Raw genomic sequence first — 13,722 nt, forward strand, 5'->3', positions numbered from 1 at the left:
AAACCATTAGACCTGGCAATTAGGTAAAGTTTCTAATGAGTAATGAGGTAGAAGCCAGATTGCAATAGTTGAACAGCAAAATGGAAGGTGAGAAAATGTACCCATTGAGGAGACAGTAAGGAATCTAGAAGCTTAAATACCAAGGGAAGGAGTTAGCAGTGACAGCCATCTACAGAGGGAAGGAGGGACAGGGATGTTTGTTTCATTTTGTTTACAATCAGCACATTTAAATACTTAGGGGAAGGAACAAGTGGGGGGGGGGCAGGAGATTGGAGACACCTGAAAGATGTTAATTGATGAGGCAACACCCTCACTGAGATGGGAAGGGATAGATGTGAGCAGTATTAAGAAGGCAGAATCAACAGGGCTTTGTGACTGACTAGACATGTGGAGGTCAGAGGAGGAGGAGTTGATTTCCCTAATGTTTTTTACTTCAAGGGAACCAGGGTGAAGTACAGCAGGAATGAACACTATTGCAAGGGTTCAGCTCTGGTTTGGATTGAAATTTAGGAAGACTTAGGTAATAGATATTGTTTAATGTTCAAGAAATATAACATTCTTATTATTACAGTACTATGTCCTAGACCAAGTTATGGCCATCCTATCTTAGAATTGGAGGAAGTGTTGTAGGAAAATACTAGACTTGGAGTCAGAACTCCTAGATTTGCAGCCTCTAAATGACCTTAGGAGAGTTATTTAACATGTTCGACTTGCATCTGCCTTAAATGGATAAATGGGATAAAAACAGTGGCATACCATGGCTAGGGCAGGAGTAGTAGTTTTCCCTGGTGCAGTTGATAAAGGGGTGTGCCGTCTTCAGAGAATTTTAGAACAATACTAAAACCAACTAAAAGTCTTTTTAATATCACCAAGTGCTGACAATTCTAAACAAGGTCAGTGAGTAAAACTACCCCCTACCTTGATGGCCATGGAATCATAATATGCATTTCTGAATGTACTTCAGTATGTGCCTGATAGATTATAAAATGCTACAAAATGTAATTTTTAAACAATTTTCCTTCAAATTCATGTGACTTGTGAGATTCAGAGGGAAAATAACGGTTCCGTTTTTATTTATTTATTTTTTTTAAGTATAGCAAATCTGATCTGCAAAAATTATTTGGTCATACTGAGTTAGTGATAATGTCATTTTTTTTAGGTAAGTGATTTATTTACTACAGAATTCTGTGGAGAATGAGTGAAAAACATCCTCACTGTTTTTGTGTAATAGAGAAATAAAAAACATTAACATGATAGCTTTCCTTTTGGTCAGGTAATTAAATCACAGACCTAATAATAAGGCCTATACAGACTCTCTGGGTGATAAAGCCAGTTAAATGAATTAATTACTTCAGTTTCTGGATGCTCCGAAATAAAATACTATTACCTATCTCACAAAAGAGTCTACTGAATTCTCGGAGAGCATCACATCTTAGAATATTTAATGCTTCAGCTATTTTTAACAGGCTCATAGATAAGTATTAACTAGAAGGAATGCCAATCGTAAGCATTTATTTCATGTTTTAAATCTACCTAGCATGCAGCTGATAGAGTATGAGACTCATTCCATTGTAAGGATTCACTGCTTAATTTCTACTGTATATCTGCATTTTAATAATGCAATAAGCAACCCCTTTTATAAAAGCCCTAAAGATACAGCACAAGTCTGATTACTAGTTGGTCTTCTTAGCATCAGTCTCTGATACTTCATTACCTGTGGGTGTAGACGCTGGGCTTTGCACCACAGAGAACACCCTAGCAGCAGCTGTAACGAAGCTGACTCCAACCCCATCCTTCCCAGGCTATTGTGCTAAGTGTTGAGTACTTTATAATAATCCATCTCCTTTACATGCTGCTTATAGAGAGGACATTATTCTACTCAAAAAAAATGGAAGACAAAAATAATGAGCTTGTAAAGTTCATTGTTAAATTCCACATATTATTCAAAGAGTCTTTAAAACAAAATATGATATTAATAGTAATTACCATAGAGCAATATTTTAAAAGTAACTACTGCTTTAATTTTACCTGATGTGTTAATCACGAGAAAAAGACTGCATTTCTGGCATTTTGTATGCTAGACATAAGTGATATTTATACCAAAATACAGTTGCAAATATGAGGTATAATGACTTTATATTTAGTCACAGGGTAGTATTTTAGAAAGAAAGTTAGTTTATATGTATAATTTGATTATTGGTTTTCACATAATTTAGAGAAAACAATCATTATGGATAATGATTACTTTAAAAAGAAAGCCCTTAATATCATGGAAGAAGTCACTTGAGAAGAAATCCATCCCTCAGTGGGTCGTCATCTTCTACTATAAAGCTTGCTGTACCCGTGTAATGGGCTTGTCCTGATACTTCCACTATAACAGCTTTAAAATCACCACATTTCGCTTCCTGAAAAAAGATGGAGTATACTATCAAAATATTGCACTCATATTGTATCTGGCTTGAAAATTGTACTCTTGACTTTTATCATGTGAAGGAATGGCAAGGAAATCCTACGGGCAAGGGAAGGTTTTTAAGGAGAGTGACATGGTCAGACTTGTGTTTTAGATAACTGTAGCTGTAAAATGGGGATCAAACTGGAAAAGAGAGAGACAAAAGACCCAGAAACATGTTAAGAGATAACCTCAATTCACTGAATGATTCCACAGTCACTACGGGAGTTTTCAGTGAAGATGGAGAAGGAGAATATATACTAACACAGAGACAGTTTGGAGGTAGAACTGATAGGCCTCTTGACCAATGCATGTGGGAACTGAGGACTAGCAATAAGTTAATTATAACCATAGTTTCTAGCTTGGAAATGATGCTAGTGATGGCATTAACCATAATGGGGAGAGAAAGGAAGAGCACATTTGAGAAAGGAAGGAAGGAAGAACTTTTTAACAAGGTGAGTTTGAGACACCTCTGGGACAGTCATTTAGAGATGAGTATAATGAACAGTCGGGATTAAGTGCATTATATTCTGAAAGACATACAGGGTAGGTAGGCAGGGCAGAGATAAAGGTTTGGGAGTCATCATCAGTAGATGGTTGAAAACTAAAGCCTAGGAAGTGGATGAAATTGCCCAGCAGCATCAAACTGTAGATGAGATGAGAAGGAAGCTGAGGATGAAGTGATGGGAACATCTAAATGGAAGGACAGGGAAAGGAAGCTGGGACAGGTGAAGAAACTGAAAAGGTACCATCAGGGAGCCTGGACAGGCCCACACAGACAGGGAGAGAGCATGATGCAAGTGAAGACGTTCTGGCAAGCATGATCAATAACTATAAAACAAATAACTGGAAACATTAACTTCAGCATATCTTTTTATGTTCTACTTTTTAAAAGAAGAATAACTGAAGCGAAAGGTAAAATGTCAAATATTGTTGGGGTATAATACTTTATCTTTTTATAAAGTTGCTGTAGTGTGACAGGTCCTTCACCAGGTTATGTAAGGATGTACGTGCACTGCTTGAACCCTGAAGGCTGGGGGGGTAAGCCAAGGGCATGGCGCCCAGCCAAGGAGCAGGTATCCCTGAGAACCCAAATATCCCAGAGAATATCTGGGAACATACCAAGGAAAACAGTCCTATCACACATACACAGTAGGCAAAGAGCCAGAAAATTAGCTTAAAAGCAGCTTAGAGTCAGGAGGCAGGATGGGTCTCCATAGTTGTTCAGCTGCTTCCCAGGAGTGCCTTGTATGGAAGTTCTAATAAATGCATCGACTTGCCAACCTGGACGTGTCTGAGTCATTCTTTGGTCTCTCGGCTCCCTCTCTATTTAGGGGGACATTGCAGTCCCAGATTCTTCTCATAACAGTTCCTATAATATAAAGCCTCATTGACCTTTTGCTCTGACAGCAATATAATGTAATGCTTTGGTCTGTTCAGAGAGACCCACGTTCATGACCTGGATCTGCTACTCACTAACTAACCTCTGGCAAATTACCTAACTTCTCCAATTCTCCATTTTATCATCTATTTAAAAGGATAACAACAGTACAGTACTGACCTTGTAGGATTCTTGTGAGGATTAAATGAGATGGCATGTATCAAGTGTTTAGCTTGAAAACTGATGAACAGTGAAGTATCCAATAAATGTATGTTATTATTTTTATGTTCCATTTCAGATTCTGAAGACAGTGTGTTCCAAATTTTTGCATACAACATAAATGGTTTCACATGTCTAAGATTGCTATATGATGTAGAGATCTTTAAGGAAACTCTAATATTGAGAAACACCAAATCTTAAAAACAGCTATATTAGGGTAGATTGTTTGCTATGTTAAAGGACTCTTTATGAGTAGAATAATTTACTGAATGTAGATCAATCATTCTGTAGTAGATTTCATTTACTACTGAGATTCATTACTTAGCAGTTAGCACATTTAAAATTGTATTCCATTACAAAAATTTGATGTTCCACAACTTTTCAGGGCTTTCACATCCTATTATATCAAATAAAACACTAATATAAAATAAAACAAAAAACAAACAACAAAAAAAACCCAAACCCTGATTTAGTAGTTCTTAAACCTTTTGGTCTCAGGACCTTTTTATACCTTAAGATTTGAGGACCCCAAAGAGTTTTTCTTTATATAAGTTTTATCTATCAATATTTACTGTATTAGGAATTAGATATATCTGTTCATTACTTCATTTTAAAAATAACAAACCCATATTTTTGTGAAAATAACTATGTTTGCCAAAACAAAAAAAATTTATGAGAAAACTGGCAATGTTTGATATTTTTGCAAACTTCTTTCATGTCTGGCTTAATAGAAGACAACTAGGTTCTCATATCTAGCTTCTGCATTCAATTGGTTGGGTTATCATACATCACGTAGCCTCTGAAGAACTCCACTGTACAATCTTGAGAGAATGAGAGTGAAAAGCAAGTAATGTCATTATTGTAAACATAGTTTTGACCTTCTGAACCCATGGAAAGGAACTTAGGGGCCCCCTGGGGTCCCAAGACCACACTGGAGAACCAATGTCCTAGTTAAAAAGAAGTTTTTACAGGCCTGCTTTAAAATTCTCTTCTGAAAGCTGACTGAAGAAATTTATCAAACACCCAACTCAGGCCTCTTCAGTCTCATGAGTGACACATTTATAAATAAGAAGCGAACGGTGTCACTTACCCTCACAGCTTTCCCTGTGAATACTGAGCCAGTGGTACTGCTTTTGAAGGCTCTGGTCTGGTTCAGTTCCAGAAGCCCTTTGTGATACTGTAAGGCAATTCGGGCTGTCACTCCCGAGCCAGTGGGACTTCTGTCAACCTGTTTCAGAATAAATGAAGATAGAATGTTCATAATGTTTTAGTTCCATATTACCTGGCGTTTGTCCCTAAACATTCGGTTTTAATACCTGTTCATCTGCAAAAACACAAATGTTGGTGGTTGGTTCCTTGGTATAAGCATCTTTTCCATCTGTTAATATGGTTCCATATAAAAAGGCAAGGTCTTCACTATCAGGATGATTAATTTTAAACTGCAAATAACAAAAAAAACAACCACACAAAAAATAAATATTTTGATTCAAATTTATCTTTATAAATAATGCAGATGGGTCATTTTTAGACGTAACTTTTTAATCATCATTTTTAAAATACCGTTTCGGGCAACGTATACTAATTGCTAGAAATTATGTCGTTGTCTAGATGAAGTAACAACTTTATTGGAAGTTATAATTATTATCATACTTTGAGTCCCTTCTAAGGAAGCTGTCCTGCATGTAGCCTTTGCTAAAAAAAGTAGTCCTATTTTATACACCCCTGCCACCCCAAATACACATAGTCTTTGCAGCACTGACCCCAGGATGGTCAATCCACAGGCTGGTGATGGCTTCTCCAACAGGATGAGCTAAGGCAATCATAGTCTTATTCTCAGAAGCTTACGAAGGATAATGTGGGAAAATCAGGCTCTGAGTATCTAGAGCTGAAGTTAATATCAATGATAGAGACAAAGGCTGTGAGAGGACATAACATTCTGTAAGAATGCAGAAGCTATTAGGTAAGAGAAACAATTGGATGAAAAATAGATTTATTGTAGCCAATGAAGTCAGTTGATTCATCAAAAAGCAGTAGATATGCACACAAAGAAGCAGGCACTGGCAGGGTAACTAAGTCACTCAATGGTAGATTCAGGTCCAAATGTGCAAAGCTACTTGTTCTTGGAAGTCTAGTTCTTTAACTTTTCCTGGATTTCTGCAAACATTTGTAGTATGACTGAGATTGCTATAATCTTACTTCCCTTGTATATCCTTATAATTAGTACTTTCTACTTCCAGTTACATGTCATTTAAAGCAATGGAACAGCTTTGGGTTCTTAACATCCAAAGAGTCCATCTGAAACCACGTTAAAGTCTCCTGCAGATTGAATCTTTGTTCTCCATCCTCTTAAAGCGATATGCCCCACCTCCACTATAGCACATTCCAACACAATGCTTGCTTCCCCCACTGGAGCTAGCTCCTCGAAGATGGAGTTTGTTCTCTCGGATCTAGCATAGTGTCTAACATCCATACAGTATGTTTTTGGTAAATGTTTGTTAAAAGAGTGAATGAACGAAGATGAATTTATATTAACTTTAACTCTCCATCCCCATGGCCTTTTCCTAAATCTGCTTCAGCAGTGTGAATGGTCAACAGTTCACAGAGTAATTAATTGTACTGTCTGATACATCAATAATAGAACTTGTCCTCATTTTTCTCAGAATCCTTCCTCCCTCAAAGTCGACCCCTTGCCACCTTGTTGAGTTCAAACTCAAATGAGAAGGACAAAATTACACCTTTTATTAAGATATCCATGACTTTTTCTCTTCAATTCATTAAAAATTAGGAGAAATTATTTTGTGCCAAGTTGTTAACTCAAACTATTAGCTGTCCTGCTTAATGGAACAGAAAATTAATGTACATTCAGAGCTTCAAAAGTTACTATCATAATATAATTACATATATTGGTACTGGCAGTACCAGAAAAATAATTTATAATACTGATACAGTATATATTCTCATTTTGTTATTTAAGTTATAAATTATTTTAAAATAAAGCTTCAGAACATAATAATTATTAGTACATTAGACACTATCTTACACAAGTTACTTTTTACTACCAATAAATTCTCACATACTAAACATTCAAATACTGTACATGTGCTTTATTTATAGGTCCCAATTTCAAGGTAAAATGTGCTTCACTTGTGCTAGAAGTGAAAGAATATTCTAGAATTATTTATTATCTAAACTGATTTTATCAAAATAGCTTTCCCAAGTAAAAACTAGTTATTTAAGTAGTTATTTGAGTAACTTCTTAGCAATATAGGAAAAAAATAATAGGAATTAATGTTCTCTATGAAATAAGAAAAAGGTTTAAATCCATTTTGTATGCTATATTTTACATTTATTATTCAAGTTTTACAGAATGACCACACACATGCATTTAAAATTTGTACAATTCTATAAATACATTTCTACACATTTAAGGAACTATAAACTATATTAGTATGTATGTATTATTAAATTTAGTAATTGCTGGGTGTGATGGCTCACACCTATAATCCCAGCACTTTGGGAGGCCGAGTTGGGAGGATCACTTGATGCCAGGAGTTTGAGGCCAGCCTGGGCAACATAGTGAGATCCTGTCTCTATATAAACACACACACGCACACACTCACACTCACACACAGATTTAGCTGGGTGTGATGGGGCATGCCTGTGGTCCCAGCTACTCTGGAGGCTGAGGCAGAAGCATCATTTTGAGCCTGGGAATTTGAGGTTACAGCAAGCTTTGATCACACCACTCCACTACAGCCTGGGTGACAGAGCAAGACCTTGTCTCAAAAAAATAATATTATAATTTACTGAACATTTACTATTGGCCAGACACTACTCTAAGTCCTTTACATTTATTGACTTATTTCATTCTCACAACCCTACAAAGCAGGTATTTTTTAATTTCCATTTTGCAGACAGGAAAACTGAGGCATATGGAGGTTATGTAACTTGTCCAAAGTTATATACATTACAAGTGGTAAAGCTAGAATTCATAGAGAGTTTTGCTCTAGAGCAGGGGTGTCCAATCTTTTGGTTTTCCTGGGCCACACTGGAAGAGAAGAATTGTCTTGGGCCACACATAAGATTAGGGCCACACTAACACTAATGAGAGCTGACGAGCCACAAAAAATTGCAAAACTCATAATGTTTTAAGAAGGTTTAAGAAATTTGTTTTGGGCCACACTCAAAGCCATTCTGGGTTGCATGTGGCTCGCAGGCCATGGGTTGGACAAGCTTGCTTTGGAGGCTAAGATTTTAATAAGTACCCTATTCTTAGTACTACTAATAATTTAAACATCATTTAATTTTCTTTATAGACCTAATAATGTATATTTCCTCCATGCCACAGAGAAGGGCATTGGTTATGAAAGCAGAGTAATACTGACCTGAGCTTTCACTGCCTCTGTTACCGTACTCGCTGCATCCACAAGGTCCCTGGTCTTTGCAGAACAAATGTCTAGTCCTAACTTTTCAGCACTAACAAATGCATAAAATGCACCGCCATATGCAATGTCCACCACCACCTTTCCATGTCCGGGAACATCCACCATGAGATCTAAAAAAAAGATGTGTTTGGAAATAAGATGTGTTTGTTAATAAGTATTTTAGCAACAAAATTCAAAGGATTTTTAATATGTTTATCTTTCAAGAGGGATGTTCTTTTCCTATCATAAAAAAATGAAGTAAACATCAATTTTTTTTAAATCAATTTTTTAAAATTAGTAAGCATCAAGTGAATAAGAGCTAGACGCATCATTCTATTTTCTATTTTAACTTGATGATTGCAGAAGTTACAAACTGAATGCCATGCTTTCCCTAACTCATACAGACATATTCATGAACTTCTCTGAGGATCTTTTCTAGGAAACACCACTGAGACCGAGAGAGGGAAACCCAAGGGCATCCCTGTGAACACTAAGAAGGAAAATGTCTATTCCCCACTTGTACTATGAGAGATGGTTTAAAATAGTAAGGATCTTGGATCCTATTTACAAATCGGTTTTCTTCAGTTGTAATGTCAAAACAAAAATTTTAAAAGATCTACATAAATTATATATACTTATCTACATATTTTCATCTCATTAAGGTATCCTGCAGGCAAACACACAGAAAAAAAGACATTGTAGAATCATTGAATGCTACAGCATCATCTTGCACCAGGGTTTTTATTTGAGCATTTTAAGTCTCAACATCCCCAAAGTTTCACCTGAAGGTCAGTAGTTTGAAATCTTGAATCTGTATTTCCAAAGAAAGGGGGCTGGGTGATGTTTATTTCCCCTCTTCTCAAATTTTCCTCTTTTCCTCTTCCCTAATTTAAGCTGGCTTGTTGATCACTGTCTTTCAGGGAAGCCTATGGCAGGGGAGAAAGTTTGTCTTTCATGTTTTTATTTTACGGAAGCCTAAGCTCTAAGGGAAAGACATCTGTTGGCAAAGGAGTGTCCTGAAGGTAGAAATATTTCTCCTAGAGATACATTTTTTCTGCCTTGAGAAGAGTGGAGGCTGAAGGTCCTTAGTGCACAGAGGACTTGTGTTAACTTCCGCAGGGCAACACAGGAGCAGGACGTGAAGAAACAGAGGATGGGGAGGTGGTGCAGAGGGCATGGACCAGGTGGGGTGGGACAGCCAATGCTGCTGCTCCACTTCGCTGATTAACTGTGTAAGCTGAGGACTGAAGTGCCATCCTCTCCAAGGCCACAGCACTTTTAAGAAATCTTGGCTCACACATGTCAGGAAAGGGGACAACACATGGAGTGATGAGGCTAAGTGAACCAAAAGGACAGAGTAGGGTTTCAATTTCAGAAATTAAGTTTTGGGAAAGAAAATATGTCTTGTGTTCCTGAGTTTTCATGCTAAGTCACACAAAGATACCAGCATGCTATCAGTCCACAGAAGGCTATCAGTATGCTGTCAGTCCACACTAGTCCACAGAAGCCCTTTTAACCCATGATTTGTTAACACAGAGCAAGTTTATCATCGAAAGAGTAAAACATGCTGTGGATTGTAACAACAAAACTGAATCAAAAATGTCTTTATCTTGATGCTGGTGCAACAAGAAAAGCAAATTTAATGAAAAGAGAATGGGGAAGTAGATAGAAATGAGAGACTGCTGGAAGGTGGAGAGCTAAGGTGAGGGTGCAGATCAGCATTTACCAGGAGACCCAGGTGACAGTCCCGGGGCTCAGTCTGCCTGCCCTCTTCTCTTGATTGTAACACCTGAATGGGGCATTGGCCCCCAATCAGGGGGCCAGGATGGAGTTGGGAAGCTGGTTCAGGAGAAGTCATCCCTGAGCCTACAATCATTTCCCTGGCCCACCCTTTCTAGAATCTTGGGTCTGGTTTTCTCAGGGTGGGCAGTTGGGTAGGGTGCTACACCTCACTGAGTTTTGGTTTCCTTTTCTTTAAAACGAACCAAATTTCCTTTAAAGTTACCCTTGTCCATCAATTATCTGTGATTACTTCATTTTTTAATCACTAAATTACTAAAATTAAAAATTAAGATATTTATTTCACCCCTGAGTACTTCCTATGTGGCAGGTCTTTACATATACTAACCCCTTAATTCATTACATTAGCGCCTTAATTACTACAGCCCTGAGAGGTAGGTACTGTTTTACTTACTATCCTCACATTATTCCCTGACTTACCCACCAAATAAGTGGCAGAGCTTGGGGTCAAACCCAGGACCAGGTGACTCCAAAGCCCAAACTCTTTCTACTAAAATACACAACCTCTATCCAGAATGCAATCCAAAGTTTAAGGGTTTTTCTTTTCTTCTATACAAGCATATCACTGAAATTTCAATTTGATTTACTTTGCTTAAGATTTAGTGAGCACCTACTATGTGCCGATTACTGTAGAAGATATAAGAAGTACAAGGAAGAATAAAACATAGGCTTTTCCCTTCTTGGAGTTTAGTTGGACAAGATAGATTTTAAAATACGCTGTATCTGTGAATGAGGGGTGATACACTAAGCAGTATTCCAGAAATTGAAACATATCTCCTTAAACTACAAAAAATTTTAAGGATGAGAGCCAAGCAGTATGATAGGCCAGGGTTCCAACCATAGTTCTGCCATTTAGTGTGTCTTTGGTGTCTTGTGCAAACTGTAACTGCTATTTCTCCTAAAAGAGTTGTTTTGAAAATTCCATGTGTGGGGAGTTCCTGGCACAGATTAGGGACTCAAAGGCCAAAACTTTAATTTCCAATGGGAATAGGTTTCTCAAGAGGACCAGATGTTTACATTTGTCAATCAGCATATTCTTCTCCAAATTTCATTTATTTAGTTACTCATTCAACAAATATTCATTGACTAACTACTCTTCCAGGGACCTAGAATACTGTGAACAAAAAAGAGTTTGCATTTTAGCCCAGTGGGGTGGAGAAGAACTCAGCAACCCTCCGAGGTGGGTACTATTGTCATCCTCATTTTACAGACTGTGATACTGAGGTATGAACTCTAGCACAAGGTCACTGAGATGGGGAGAGGTGGGGCAGTGACCTTGAACTCTATGTCTGCCTTGTATACATTTTTCAAAGTAGAGAATATAGCATTTCATTTTCTTAACTCAGTTACCATTAATGCCCATTAATTATTGTAGTCACACACTGATGCTTTCAGGAACTACTGAGAGGAACTACTGAGGTCAAGTGGTTGACTGACCCTGCCCTAACTGACCCAGAAATGTGATGTAGTTTGTGTTCTTGCTGCCGGCTGCCATTTCCCACAGAAGTCTAGAGTGTTTCTAATCTGCTGCTGTAGTTGCCTGCGGGGAATTCTGGTAACCACGCTAGTTAAATTGTTGAGGTTTTAAAAATGGAATCTTAAACATAAATTCTGTCTCCCTCAAGTGGCCTCCCAATCTGGAAGTGACACCATTCTCTGGGAAAATGGCATCAATTTCTCCAGAGGCATTCTTCGTTAACTTGTGGGTTTCAGCTGCCTGAGGTTGCTCTAAAAGTGCCTGTTTTATTACTTATCATTCATAATCAGGCTAATCTGAAACCTAGTTCTTCAGGGGGAATCAAGGTCCAACTTTCTAACAGATGATTTGCATGGCTTAAGATTTTTAAGAGAAGGATAACTCTGTTCCTGGTAAACTGGCTCCTGGCTCACTTCCAGTCACAACGACTAAAGCATTCTTACTGATAGACTGCGGCCCCCAGGAGGTAGTATTCACATGAGAAACCAGATGCCAACTTGCCAGGTCATCCCCATGAGGGATCTCCCTCGTGTAAGGGTTATGGTTATACAGAGGCCCTGCTTTACATAAGCTGTACAAGGATCTGTACTAGGGAATCCAGCAAAACCTTTTAATGGCACAATAGGCCTAGGGAACTTTAGCAATCATATATACCTTGCCATCTATCTCCAGGAATACAGTATCTTGCACACTCTCATTTAATCCTAACAAAAAACTCTACGAGGTAAGAAACAGGCACAGAGAGATTAAGTAATTTGCCTCAGGTTGCACAGCTTTAGGGGGTTATCAGGATTTGACACCAGGCAATGTGTGTTCCTGTTCTTAAAGAAAAGCAACATTCGTATCTTAATGATTTATAAACTGCTTTGTTCATTCCTTCTCATTTAATTCTTCCTCAAAGAAGTGGGGGAGGTGAGGAAAGGAGACCAGGTTTAGTAACTTACTGTGATTCTGTGTCTACCAAGCATATTCTGAGCCAGCCTGGAACCCTGGTTCATTGGCTGTTCTTCGCTCTTTCCTTGACACTGACCGTACTTTGCTTTACCCACCGGTGAAATCTCTAGGAACGCCTCACCAGTGCAGAAGGAGGCATTGAGTCAGGGTAACACGGAATTCCTCACTCCTCAAGGGTCTCTCAAAACCTCAGGCGGACGGGAGTCAGGGAAAACAAAAATTGCACGCACCAAGCAAATACGCAAGACTGCTGACACACGTTCGCAGTGATTTACCTTTTTATTAATTGCAAGGGCACGCGGGATGGGTTAGTTGCGAGAGTTCCAGCCTAGAGACACCGTTAATGTTGTTAGTTGCGTCCCGGTTGCAGCTCTGCCCTGGGCTGGAAAGGTCCCGCCCGTTACCTGTTGCCAGCACGAAGGCCGGGACGCTGTGGAAGCGCACCGGGCCGTGGCTGCGGCCGTCCTCACACGCCACGAAGGCGGTCACCAGCCCACACGGGCAGTGGATGTTGACGCGGGCCTCGCGGGTGCCCGCAGCGGGCGCCGGCACAAGCCCGAAGTCCAAGGCGAAGCGGCCCAGCGCCAGCACTGCGTGGCCGCACATGGAGCTGTAGCCCTCGTTGTGCAGGAACAAGACGCCCAAGTGCGCGTCCTGCAGCTCGCTCGGCACTAGGACAGCCCCGTACATGTCCCGGTGCCCTCGGGGCTCGAACATGAGCCGTCGCCGCACGTGGTCAAGGTGCTGGCGCATGTAGCGCCGCTTGGCCAGCAGGGTGGGCCCGGACACCTCCGGACACCCAGCCAGCACGATGCGCAGGGGCTCGCCGCCCGTGTGCATGTCCACCACCGACAGCACCGGCGTCCCCGGATCATGCGGGGGCAGCCGGGACACCGCCAGCGCGCTCTCCATGGTCTGCGTCCGGGGACACAAGAACCGTCCTGCAGCGATGACTTCAAGCCCGACCCCTACCCACTGACTCCTGGCGAGGAGGGCGGGACGCGAAGCAGCGACCCCT

The 13,722-nt window shown here is 39.7% G+C and overlaps 1 protein-coding gene across 2 annotated transcripts; it reads right to left on the bottom strand.

Annotated features, from left to right (window-relative positions):
- Window positions 1-1,902: 1,902 nt before the first annotated feature.
- L3HYPDH (trans-L-3-hydroxyproline dehydratase) lies at window positions 1,903-13,688 on the bottom strand. Of its 2 annotated transcripts, none has more exons than XM_005561386.5 (5): window positions 13,109-13,688; window positions 8,435-8,604; window positions 5,366-5,488; window positions 5,140-5,277; window positions 1,903-2,405 (listed from the first exon to the last, which is right to left on the bottom strand). In XM_005561386.5, the coding sequence occupies exons 1-5, from the start codon at window positions 13,614-13,616 to the stop codon at window positions 2,280-2,282; spliced, it is 1,065 nt and encodes a 354-aa protein (XP_005561443.1). In that variant the 5' UTR covers window positions 13,617-13,688; the 3' UTR covers window positions 1,903-2,279. The 2 variants fall into 2 exon arrangements, with proteins under 2 accessions (XP_005561443.1, XP_065404937.1); XM_065548865.2 differs by having other exon boundaries at window positions 12,980-13,688.
- Window positions 13,689-13,722: the final 34 nt, after the last annotated feature.

The sequence above is a fragment of the Macaca fascicularis genome, chromosome 7 (genome assembly GCF_037993035.2).
Source record: "Macaca fascicularis isolate 582-1 chromosome 7, T2T-MFA8v1.1".
Lineage (NCBI taxonomy): Eukaryota > Metazoa > Chordata > Mammalia > Primates > Cercopithecidae > Macaca > Macaca fascicularis.